Below are 13,079 nucleotides of genomic sequence, written 5' to 3'. Positions count from 1 at the left end.
CTACCTCCCTTTGAACCAGCAGCATCTTCAGAACTACAATTCCTGTCTTGGAAGACTGCCTTCCTTCTGGCCATAACCTCAGCAAGAAGAGTATCTGAGTTACAGGCCCTCATGGCAGTACAACCATTTCTCATTTTTCATCAGGACAGAGTCTCTTTGAGAACCAATCCTTCATTCATGCCAAAGGTGGTATCCAGGGTCTCACTGAACCAAGCTATTCACTTGCCTACCTTCTTTCCAAATCCACAAAGTAAAGGAGAGAAACTTCTGCATACCCTGGACATTCACAGACAGTTGCGCTACTACTTGGACAGAACTAAGACTTACAGAAAAACTGACCAACTCTTTGTAGCATATGCTGCTGGTGTACAAGGAAAAGCAATTTCCAAACGGACAATTTCAAAATGGATAGGAAATTACATTAGATTCTGCTACTCTTTTCATGGAAAAGCTGTGCCAGCTAACATCAGGCCTCATTCCACCAGAGCCACAGCCACCTCCACAGCCTTCTTAAGAGGGGTGGCTACAAAGGACATTTTAGAAGCTGCTACATGGAGCTCTGTGCATACATTTTCCAAGCATTACAACTTGCCTTTATATTCCAGATCCAGAGCAGGCTTTGCTACTGCAGTCCTGCAGGGCATGTTAGCTACACCATCCTTTTCTTAGGTCCTACCACCCCCAGCTTGGCTATGGTATTCTACCCATATGTAAGGACTGCAGATGCATCCTTGAAGGACATAGTGCAGTTTTGTACCTACCATAAATGTAGATGTCCGATAGGTATGCATCTGCAGTCAGGTTTTCCCTCCCTACTACCCCTCTGTGGTATTCTTTGGGTACCTATCCCTCATTTTAGCTAGCTGGGGTTATCTTTTATGGTGTATTTGTTTTTTTATTGCTGTGCATGTTAGGAATTTTTTCATCTCTCCAAATTTAGTCTTCCTTAGAGGGCACCTGGCATCTGGGGCAGGAAAAACTGAGGAAGATGGCGTCGGCTGACGCTTTTATACCCCAGGCGCTCTGATGTCGGGGGGGAAAGGGCAACATCAGCCGACGCCGGACTCAGACTTTGGAATCCGGCCGACCGAAGGGCTGCCTGAGGCAGGACAACCCATATGTAAGGACTGCAGATGCATACCTATCGGACATCTACATTTATGGTAGGTACAAAACTACTTTTCCCCTGTTGTAGTCTGGGGTCGTATCCTGGCAGGTCATGTTCTTGAGTACCCAGAAGGGAGACTGTAGAAGTGGCTGTGGATAACAGCAGGAAAGACCTGAAGATGGCAGAGGCTCATGACCCTTTATAGCACCAACGTCTTGACATTGGATGGGAGGGCATTCACTGAACTGTGGTGGAAGGTGAAAATCTGTAGTATTCAGGCCAAGCCTTGGGCTTTTGCAAGTCAGTAAATCCCAAGAGTTATTACTGTAACAGTGAATCTCTGACAATAAGTATCTAACATACCTTTACTTTCTTCCTAAAGGCACCAACTTCCATTTCACATACTCTACTCCAGGAGTTCAGTCTTGGCTAGTATCTGAGACATACATGAGTTTTCATTCCATTTGTATCTCGCTTTGGTCATTAATAGAGTTAGAATGCACAGTCAGAGCCTTTTCCATCTGTTAACACTGTTAAGATATTTTAACATAATTGTCTGTCTTTTCAACTATTTTGCTAAAGTTTTTTCATGACTTGTTAGATTGTATGTTGATCCATTTCAGCTCACTTGTTTTCTACCTCTTCTCATCTGATTGTTACTGTTTGAATGCTTGAGTCTGCCTGAGACATCGCAGCTTTCAACTTCACATTTTAGTTTTTTACATTTAGTCGTCACTGTTTTATTCATTGAAATTGTTCTATAAGAGTGCTAACCTTTTTCACTACAGAGACCGATTCATTACAAAGTTAGGGGTGCACAACACCTTGCCAAATTCCTGTCAGGGAAGGGGAGCATATACCGTACAGTACTGTTATCAGTCCATCATAATTGGAAGTGCTTTTATTTACTACTGTAATTTGATTTACATCACAGAATTTGTTTTTAATCTTAAAATGGCCATTCATGCTGTTGACGTCCAATTTAAATACCTAGTATGAAATGTAAGCATTTTGAATGCATGTACTTGTCAAAGATGGCTAAATCTTAAGTAGCTGGGATTTGTTACAGGAAATGCAGTTTTAACCAAGGTATCAAGAAAGACCAGCAGCATGTGCACATGCAAGAATCACTATGTGATAATATGGTGAAAATTACAACATGGTAGTAAGAATTGCATGTAACCGTCACTACCTGCAGTCTGGTAATCCAGTATCGAGAAGGTAGGTGTTTAAACCTGTGTGGCAGAGTGAAGTTATTAACTGTGGTAACTTTCTGATAAACATCAGAAATCGGTAGTTTTGTGTTTGAGAGGAGGTGACACTTGTAAGTAAAATCAATTCTGTTTTTTTTTTTTTTCAGTCTCTTTCTAAGGATCAGACAGTGAAAGATGTTCTTCAGAAACAGTTTAACTCCAGTAAAGATCTTCGATCACTGCACATTCTGTTGGTAAAGATTTGATGCCTTTTTGATGGACAATTTGGTTGAAGAATGACAGTCTGAATCATTTGTTAAAAATAAGTATATATTTCATATTTTAAGTGAAAAGGTATAAAATAGTTTAGTCAATGAAAAAGTTTTTATATATGCATACCGATACCATGTAGCCTACTGATTTGTTATGCAGAACCTGGGTAAAAAGTGTAAACAGCATAGAAATAGGGCTGCTAATTTACAAGACAATATACAGATTGAAATTTTCACAGAGGTTAAAGCACCACTTAAATGTTTTATATAACAGAATTGGTAGATGGTCAACAATTTTGGGACTGGTTGATATCAAAGTCAGGGGCTCACAGGACTCTAGGACATCAATGATTTAAGAACTGCATTGGCTGATGCCATCTTCAGATCTTCCTTCCTATGCTGTATTGCTCCTAGTCTTTTCCAAGAGCATTGTCAGTCTGTCTAGCCTGCTTCCGGGAGCCAGAGAAGTAGCCCTTAGATGAGTTTTCTTTCTGCAGATTTTAAAATAGCTAATGTCTGATCATGACAGTAATTCTGCTACAGACGGTTTGGTTAAAGTTAAAAACTGTATTGTTCACAGGAGGCCAGGAACTCGAAGAAATGTGGTTATGATGCACCATGCAAGGCAGCACCTGCATGATCTATTACTTGGAGATGTACCTGGTTGAGGAAATTGCCCCCACCAGACCATAAAAAGATGGAGCTCCTTTGTGTATGTTTGGACAAGGATCTCATATTCTGACCCTCCAGACATTCTCAAGGAGTTTTCAAGGAACTGGAGGAAAAGGGCAAGTCTGTGCAGTCTCTAAAGCAACTTTCCTCAGGCTGCAGCTCATAAATTCAACTGGAATCACCCAGCCAAAACATGGCCCCTCTACCCAAGTAAGACAGTGCCAATCCTGCTAAAGGAAAAAAAAGGCAAGCCCAAGAGAATGGCAAGCAGGACCTAAAGAGAAGCTTGAGAGCCCTCTGAGCTGGGATCTGTCATTACTGAGCTAGGCTGTCTGCTATTTCCCATCCTCCAGGTCAGCCTCAAAAGATCACACTACCCTTCCCCCATTTATCTTTTTTTCTGTTCAGAAACGTTTGTGAGCACTTTGTTGCCTTTACAGAAAGTGGGGAAAACATTACCCAAAACTAGTAAATGTTAAACATTTCTTCACAAAGGCTACAAATTACAATTCCAAAATATCAAGTTATTCTATCAGTTCCTAGGGATCATTTATGCTTCATTCCTGCATTCTTTAGACAATACAAAGGGTCACAGCTGAAGGGGAATGGCAAGGGTTCTACTCATGTTCTTCCTGTTCTAAGAAAAAAAGGTGGGTGAAGGCCCATTCCTTGACCTGTCATATGCAAACAGTTTTCTTATAGTACCAGAATTCAGAATGTTAGCTCCCCAAAGCGTTTTACCATTCCTTCCACCTCAGGCCTTTGTGATCACTGAACCCTAGTGGACATCTGCCTTCATATCTCTATTGTCAGAAGTCACAGAAACTTCCTCATATTTGCAACAGGGAGAAAACATTTCCCCATCATATCTTTGCCCTTTGGCTTATTTACTGCACCTATAATTTACAGTGTGCCTAGCTCCAGTAATTGCCTATTACAGGACAGAGGGCATCCAGATTTACTTTATGTAGATGATTGTCTCATCCTAATGGAGTCGCTGCAGAATATTCTCAAGGCTTGGAAGTTCAACCTAAACTGCTTCGGGAATCTAGGTCTCAGAATCAACAGAGCCAAATAAACACTGACTCACTCAAAGAACCTGGTCTCAGGGGCTTGTCTAGACACCACCACCCTACATAGTGCCTTTCCTTCTTGAGGCCAGAGGAGTCCCATCTGGCAGTATAACTGGAAAAATAAAATTGCAGCAAAAGGAAATTACAGCTAGCAAGTTCTTCAGACTGTTGAGTTGCATGGCATATTGCATCCTAGTGATACCACTTGCCTGCATCTAGATGAGGAAGCTTCAGTAGTACTTAAGACACAAATGTTGCCAGTATACTCCTTCATTAGACACCCCCATCCCATTCCAACCATCAATCAGAAAGGAGATCTCATGGTAGATAGGATAGCAGTCTGAACCATGGCAGACCTTCAAAGTACCCAAGCCCACAAAGACCCTACACATGGATTCCTTTGACCTAGCTTTGGGGGACTTGTATATGGGAGTTATTCAAATTCAGAGAACTTCAAACTAAAACAATCAGTAATATATTGGACTAATGATAATGGACATCAGCTAGGTATAACAGCCCTGTGTTTCTAATGCTAAGTCAAACAATCTGCTTGTGCTGTGCTGATGAGGTCATAAGGCCAAAATATGCATATCCACAGCTAGTGGGGTTTGGCTTTATTGGCCTGAAATTGTCCATTAAAACGACAAAACAATCCATGAGCATTCAGAATCGCCAGTTAGCTGAAACACCTGATGTTCATAAGGATCATTTGCATGTATCCCATGTGCCTCTGATACAAGAAGATTGGGAGGTCACTCAGTGGAAGTTCTAGCTTTGCTGGAGTTTTCATTTTGTTTTTACTGATTTGTTTTTTTCAGTGACCATCTCACTCATTGTTTTAGTTTGTTGTTTGGGTTATTTTTGCAGTGGCCCTAATGATAATGGGCATCAGCTGGGTATAACAGCCCTGTGTTTCTAATTCTTAGTCAAACACACTACTTGTGCTCTGCTGATGAGGCCTTAACAAGGCCAAAATATGCATATCCAGTATCCACAGCTAGTGGAGTTTGGCTTTATTCGCCTGAAATTGTCCATTGAAATGACAAAACAAGTCATGGGCATTCAGAATAGTCAATTAGCTGAAACACCTGATGTTCATAAGAATCATTTGCATATATTCCATGTGCCTCTGATACAAGAGGGTTGGGAGGTCACTCAGTGGATGTTCTAGCTTTGCTGGAGTTTTCATTTTGTTTTTACTGATTAAATTCGGGGAACTTGGGAGGCTAGGATGAGGAAAAACAGAAGGCTTTCACTCCTATATTAGACAAATAAATAATCCTGTGCTGTACCAAAGTCCAATTAGTATTACCAGAAAAAATGTGGCTGGACACTGCTATTCCTTAAAACTTTTAAAACTTTATTACATAAAATCACACTATGAGCGCTTTCGGGACACTTCCCTTCATCAGATAAAGCTCTCATTGAAACAGTACATTTTTAAATAAACCATATCCAATAGCAGTCGGTAAAAAACCCGCCTGTTCTGGAGGGTGGGTTTAACTGGTATTACATCATTCAGTCCAGGCATCCGATTGGCCATCAACTCAATAATCCACCTGACTCTGCCAGCTCAGTCAAATGCTTTACATCGCCCCCTCTGTTATTTAACTTAACATTCACTATTGCCCTAAAGGTAAACCTATGTGTGGGGTTATCCATCACATGCCTACTCAAGGCATTATGTATGTCTCCATTCCTAATACTGGATATATGTTGCAATACTCTTATTTTTAACATTTTGTTAGTCTTCCCCACATAAAAACTGGGGCAATGACTACACTCAGCTAAATAAACTATATCTGTGGTGCGACATGTGGCCCTCCCCTTCAGCAAAAATTGCCTGTGTGTGACCGGATGTTCAAAAGTGGTCAACTTATTGATGTAACCACAGGCCTTACATCTCCCACATGGAACTGTACCTACTGTTGTAATGGACATTATATTGTTTGCTTGAGACCTTTCTTTATATAATAAATCTTTCAGCTAATTGACGATTCTGAATGCCCATGACTTGTTTTGTCTTACACTCCAACTTGGCCACTCTAAAGCTGAGAGTCTAGATGATTTTACATCGATTCCTGGTCAACACATGCATTCTGATGACATAACTAAAATTGAGGTAGGCTTAAGAAACCAAAATAAAGAAGTCTTGCCTAGCAAAATAGATTGTCCCTGTTTCACCAGTTCATGAACCTTGACCTAATTGGCTATGATTCTGGAACACCTGTCAGACCATTACAAAGTGGATTAACTTGTACCTCTGTAAAAGTGCATACTTCTGTCATTTCAGTCTGTCTGTGAATGGGTCTACATTTGCACTCATTTCTAAAGGGAGTTCATCTTAGACTGCCAAGAAGAGAGGTTGCTCCACTATGGTGTTTTTACTGTGTAGGTAGAAAATTTGAACCTAACCCTATTTGAACCATCAGCTTCAACTTCTGTCCCATTTCTGTTTTAGAAGAGACTGTTTTTCACGGCTATATCTGCTAGGAGAATTTCTGAACTCCAGGCCTTGTTATGCAAAAGACCCTTCTTAGTCTTTCACCAGGACCCGAGTATCCCTTCACCTCAACTCTTCCTTTATGCCTAATGTAGTTTCTGAACTGCCCTTAATGAAGCCATTCATTTACTATTTTTCTTCCGTAATCTACAGAACAGAGGAGAAAAGACCCTTCATTCCCTTTGTGTACAGACAACTGAGATTTTACTTACCTCATTACATCAGAGTGATTCCCCCAGATGCATGCCTTTAGGCATCAAATATTGCTTGTTCATATTTGCACCAATAATTCCAAAACCATGCTGTGTACAAGGTTTTAAAATATTTCTTAAAACTTGCACAATGCCAAACTCAACTGCATTAATGTTTAACCTCTGTCTAGTACAGATAAAGAGATGTTAACTGTTGTTTTTATGATATTAAAATGCTTCTTGATAGTATGTGTAACTTGAGTGGTTGTTGAGATAATTGTAAGTCGCTTATGAAGTATTACAAACATAATAGTTACTGTGTTTACTGTGACTTGTAAAATTCAGTTTTGGACCTAGAACCTAAAGAATACTATCACTATAAAAATAGTTTGTACTGAAGGGTTTGCCGTTTATACTTCTGTCTGTCATAACCCCTATTGTTCTAGAGATGTGAACATAACATTTGTTTAAAACGTGAGGACATAATTTAATTCAGTAAGTGGGGGGAGCTTGGGGGGGGGGGGCTTGGGCTCTGCCTTTTGGAAGTTACAGTGCAAACTTCCTGAGCTGCATTAGAGTGAATGAGTTAACATGGGACCAAAGAGTTAAGAAAAAACTGATCAGGTGTTTGCTATGCAAAAGGGAAAGAGGCAAAATCAATAAACAAAATAGAACTTATCCAGAACCTTGCCAAATGGCTTGCTCAGTGCTTTTTGTTCGTCTCGTGGTAAAGTTATTCCAGGACTTATCAAGACCCCTTCCACAAGGGCCACTGCAGCTACTTGCAGCCTTTCTCAGATGCGTCACCGCACAGGCTATACCTGAAACAGTAACATGGACATTTGTTCACACCTTATGTAAATGCTGCATTTTAGGAGTAGCCTCCAGGACCAGGCCAGGAGTTGCATCTGCTATCCTATATCTTTTTATTTCAAAATTCCTAACATCCACCTCCTTAACTCACTATGTGTTGGGGATTGTCCCAAATGTGAGGACTGCAGTAGCAAATTCTATGATTTCTATAGTACAGTGGTGTTAGGAACTTAAAGTAAATGTAGATATTTAGTTAAAATCAGTCTTGCATTCCAGATACTAGCACTTCTAATCCTTTTTTGACCTTTTGTTCTTTGCCATATGGGTTCAGACCCTAATCCTTTTTCTGTACCTTCACTCTCACTTTATTACCAGGCCTACTCCCCCTTCTTTGTATGTACTTCCTGGAGAGGGATGTTGGAGACTTCTGGAGTGGACATACGGCACACAGGGCTGTTCCATCTCATTTACTGGGACTTTAGCTGTGAGGTGTTCTATCTGGTTTCTGCAGGGGCAAAAAAGATCAGAAGATGGGATTAGTGCACTTCTTATACCACCAACATCCTTGTGTTCTAGTGGAAGGAAACTTGACTGAAGCTTTTGGCAATGGCAAAGTTCTAGAACTTGGTCCTGCCAGTCAGGCCACATGTAGGCATGAATCCAAAATGTGAGGACTGCAACAGTGAATCTACCCAGGCATCTACATTTCTGCTACGTTCTTCACACAGCTGTACTTTTCGCTCTGTGTGTGTGTGTGTGTGTGTGTGTGTGTGTGTGTGTGTGTGTGTGTGTGTGTGTGTGTATATAGAAGGGAAGAAAAGAGAAGGAATGATTTGAGTAATCATGATGTTTATAGCTTTGGCAGTCTGTTGGTGAGTCATGTAATAGTTATTTAGGGAAGAATTTTTAGGTTGTAGGGTCAGATGACACTACCGTTCAGTGAGCACTTACATTTTAAATCTTTCATCATTGCTTTAGATGCTGTCTGAATTTCTGGGCAGGTTCACAGGACTTAAACTTTGGATAGAGATTTCTAAATTTTAGGTGCTGAGACTGAAAAGGTAAGATTAATTTACAGCATAGTTTATTAAGGGGGAGGGGGGTGATAGGTTGACGGTGGAAGTGAGCTTAGACTGGAAGTAGACTTTTGTATTGGTGGTTTGATGAATATTAGGCTAGCTGTCCTGAAGGGCCATTTTGAGCCTAGCCAATATCCAGAGGTCAGAATCAAATATTGTACTTTGTCTATGAGGTGAAGACCTTAACCATAAAGGTGGAGGAGTCTTAATTGTGTAGTTTCTAGACTAGAGAGCCTATCAGGAAGATTGATCTGCACATAGACTCATATTTCACCCAACAAAATATCCCGCACCCAACAGAGCTCTCTGATATGAAAATCAGAACTTCATTACTATCCATAAACCTAAATGTCCTGCTGGCTAACTTCTCTCTTTCTCACTAGGCAAAATGGAATTCCCTTCCATCCATGCTAAGAATCATACCAAACTCAGAAAACTTCAAAACCCAACTATTCAAACACATGTCCACTAAATGGAAATGTACCTGCCTTCACCCGACCTAGTCCAAGGAGGTTCTCTCTCTGGTTCCCAAGCTCTACAGCTCTCATAGTTGTCTTCCTATGAGCCTATCTAAGATCTTAACAATTTCTATAGCTTCTCTCTAAGCTCTCCACTCCTACAGCTACTCTCACACAGCCCAACCTTGTAAATATTGTAAATAGCATTCTAATGTAAAGCGTATTTACATTTTCTTAAAAGGTTTGTATGTAAATTGTTTCCACACCTAACACACATCTGTTTTCCTCAAATTAAACTGCATGATCCCTAACTTCAAGCTTAATGAATTTAACTATGCATTATATTGAATGCGTTTGTGTAACTGTTCTACATAATGTTCTCTCTAATATTAACAGTTGTATCTAAATTGTGTAATGCATCTTGGAACTTTTCTCACTGGGCCTCCACTGAAAATGGGTCAGTTCGGCCCAGTGGACTTCCCTGGTAATCAAACTGCAAATAAATAAATAAAATATTTGATTGGAAGATACTTTACTTTTAAGAGGTGAAACAGTGGTGCTGTCTGTGACAAGTTTATAAATCTCTATATATTACTACTACTACTGAATTCACATCTCCCATACTAAATATTTTCATAAATTTCTTCAGAAATCTACCATATTTTGTTATATCCATCCCTTTTGGGTCCCCTGATACATTCTCACTATTGCAAATCAAGTTCCATTCCCCATCTGTAAGGAATATTCCTTGCTAAAAGCTAATTTATTTTTCCCCAAACTTTCTTAACCTCCATAATAGCAGTTTGTGGTGGAATATAAATGCATGCAAGTGTTTATCTTCCTCCCTTGCCATTAGCCCCTTACTACCACAAATCTACCATTATTGTATTTTCTTATTCTATCACTGTTGGTGCCCCATTTGTCAATCAGTGTTACTGTTCTTCCCCATTTCCTTTGTCTTTGATATTCTGCTGGATAGCCTTTCTAGAATTTTTATTTGCCAAACTTGCATGCTCAGTTCATTCAAAATGCGTCTCCTGCAACATTGCTATTTGCTCTCCGCATTTCTTAATTTAACTCCATACTCAAAGGAAATATGATTTTCCTTTCTGTCCATACCTGTAAGGTTCTTTATATTACAAGATACTATGGATAGAGTGGCCATTATGGTATTGTTCCCATTTAATTCTGCATGATATTTTTTAGTCTGTATTTCCATCTGTTGTATTGCATGCACATACTAATATTTGGCAGGCTGATCTTTTATACAGTTGTGTTTTCTCATATCCATTTGAACATTTCTCATTTCTCAAGACTTTGCTTTAATAAAAACCCTTAAACAAAAACCTAAATACATATTCTGAACACCCCCATCCCCTATTAATTTGGAACAGATGCACAAAACTGTGTACATTTTCACCAAATGAAATTTACCCCTCCAGATAGGAACATTTGCCCCAAATCAGCAGCTGCACCCACAGATATAACCTAATTTAAAGTTTAGTGTTACCCATTCTAAAGTTCATGTTACAGCCTGTGTCCCCACTTAGATTGTCGCCTGTTTTTTTTTTTTTTTCTCATGTCTGTTCTCCTTCTAGATGTGAAAAAAGATTGTATGCTTTGTATTAACTTTTAGCCCGAGGTAAAAGTGTACTGGGTACATTTAAATAAAATTAAATTATGCAATGTTCTGTTAAATGCATTAAAATATTAAGGATGCTAGGGAGGCTGATGCCTCTTATTCACTTCACATAATTTCAAACTTTACTGAACTGTTGTGTCATTGTACCTTTACATTTTGCATTTCCTTCAGTAAAGAATGCGAAGAACTCACAATATTGTTTGCACCTGTAAACAGCTTAACTCCATGTAAAAGTAGACAGCAGTGAGAGAGAAAAAATGCATACTACTTGCAGATGTTTGAAAGAGTCTTTGTAAATTTCACACAGAACTGACTGTACAGAATTCCCCTGGCTAACTGTCTTAAGCTGCAGATGTCTTGTCCCTCACTGAGAAAACTTGCTAATGGGGAAAAAAGAAAAAAAAATCCAATATTCCAGCAGATGCAAGAAGCATATCATTTTTTATGACTCATCATTTTGTCTCATTTTTCAAGTCTATTTGCTTGCAAAAAAAAAAACTTTGTAGCTTAAGCCAGGGACATTAATCTACACATTCACCTTTGTAAAAACAAAGGAAGTTATTTTAGTGTTACATATAATATAATTATTATGCTTTTACAGCCCACCCCCACACCAGTAACCCAAGATTACAGCATTATATTAACTTAACATTGCTTCTGTCTAACCTTTCTTCTCTTGCTATACTGTAAAACCTATATTTCTTAAAACTAAAAAAGTAGTTTAATTTCTTTAGCTCTTGTAGCAGTCACTAAAAAGATCCATCCCCATGTTTAAAATACTACTGACTGCACATTGTACAAAATTGCTTTACAATATAGCATGTAGTTTATTATGAAATTTTATACTAATAAGAGCAAAAAATGTTTTACTTATGGTTACTTTTTTCCGTTAATGTGCTTGTAAACTTTAAAGACAATGTGGGGTGCATGTTTTACAGTCCACCCACAAATTTAACAAAGTCAGCAGAAGTCCAGGCTTTTTTTAGCAACTCTTATCTGCAAAGCAATATTTCAGAAATGTGATTTGTTGATTTATAATCTCACATGTATTCACTGTTCTTTCTGAGCATCTCCATCTCACAACACTAGACATTGGTTCAAATTCAGTGTACTCCTGATTCTTCTAGTGAATTGCTGTGCCTTTTTCTCTAGCATTTTCCTTTAGAGCATTTGAAAATATTTCACTGGCAATGTCTCTCTGAGATTTGTCAGAAGAATGAGAAGCAGAGTCCCCTTCTTGCTGGTTCATATTTTGTTGGATAAACTTTTGTCCTCCTCAGCCTGTTTTGCATCAGAAAATGTATTTGATCCTTCAGGAAAAATCCTCTGAAGATAGCTGGATGTAACTAGCTGAATCTCACACCTGCCTCTCTACATTCCCTGATTGCTGGGATAACATTGCCTCTCCTTCTGCCTGGTGTACAGTGAATAATGATTTTTCACAAACACTTTGCTGTTTCCAATATGTAATACTTTTCCCTTCTGCCACAGTTTTGTCAGGAACAACTCTTTCTGCTGGTATAATTGCATCTCTATTAATATAGGTATTAGCTGTTTTCTCATGGCTAGGTTTCAAGCATCCACATGATGTGCCCGTTCAGTTAAACCCTGCTGTGGAACACAATCTGGTTGTTTATTTGTGCTTTCATAAAATTAGTCTGTTCTTTTCCAGTTTTTCTAATAAAGCAGAAAATCTCAAGTTTTCTCTGTGCTCAATCTTCTAACTGTACTATTTTTGAAACCGCTGTTTTTGAGAAGCCTAATACTCGGCCAGCCTTTTCTTTATTTCAGTCTCTGATTTTTGCAGTTTTATCAGCTCATCTGAAGAGCTAGTTTAATCTTCAGTTTTTTTGCATCCTTTTGTTTTTTGAGGTGACATATTCATTTGGTGTTTTCTTTATTTTAATCACTTTTGAGTACATTTAATTTATTTTTATCCTGTAAATTACTGGAAGTCATATTGACCCAAAGCTGAAGCTTTAACTGTTTTTCGCTGAACAGCTGCAGGAGTCCTGCCAGCCAGTGTTTTATCTTCACCTTTTCTGTTTGATTTCCTTTCATTTCCACATTTCTTC

At 39.0% G+C, this 13,079-nt stretch overlaps 1 protein-coding gene across 4 annotated transcripts in view; it reads left to right on the top strand.

Moving 5' to 3' along the window:
• The window catches only part of ORC4 (origin recognition complex subunit 4), a 693,897-nt gene that overhangs the window by 526,114 nt on the left and 154,704 nt on the right, over positions 1-13,079 (top strand). For all 4 annotated transcript variants that reach the window (XM_044074865.1, XM_044074866.1, XM_044074868.1 and 1 more), the window contains exon 10: positions 2,469-2,555. In XM_044074865.1, coding sequence (XP_043930800.1) covers positions 2,469-2,555 — 87 coding nt within the window. The remainder of the gene's footprint in view (positions 1-2,468; positions 2,556-13,079) is intronic.

This window comes from Protopterus annectens, chromosome 6.part0 (genome assembly GCF_019279795.1).
Source record: "Protopterus annectens isolate FY-2018-M chromosome 6.part0, PAN1.0, whole genome shotgun sequence".
NCBI classification, from domain to species: Eukaryota; Metazoa; Chordata; order Ceratodontiformes; family Protopteridae; genus Protopterus; species Protopterus annectens.
This window is presented reverse-complemented; position numbering and strand designations above follow the sequence as displayed.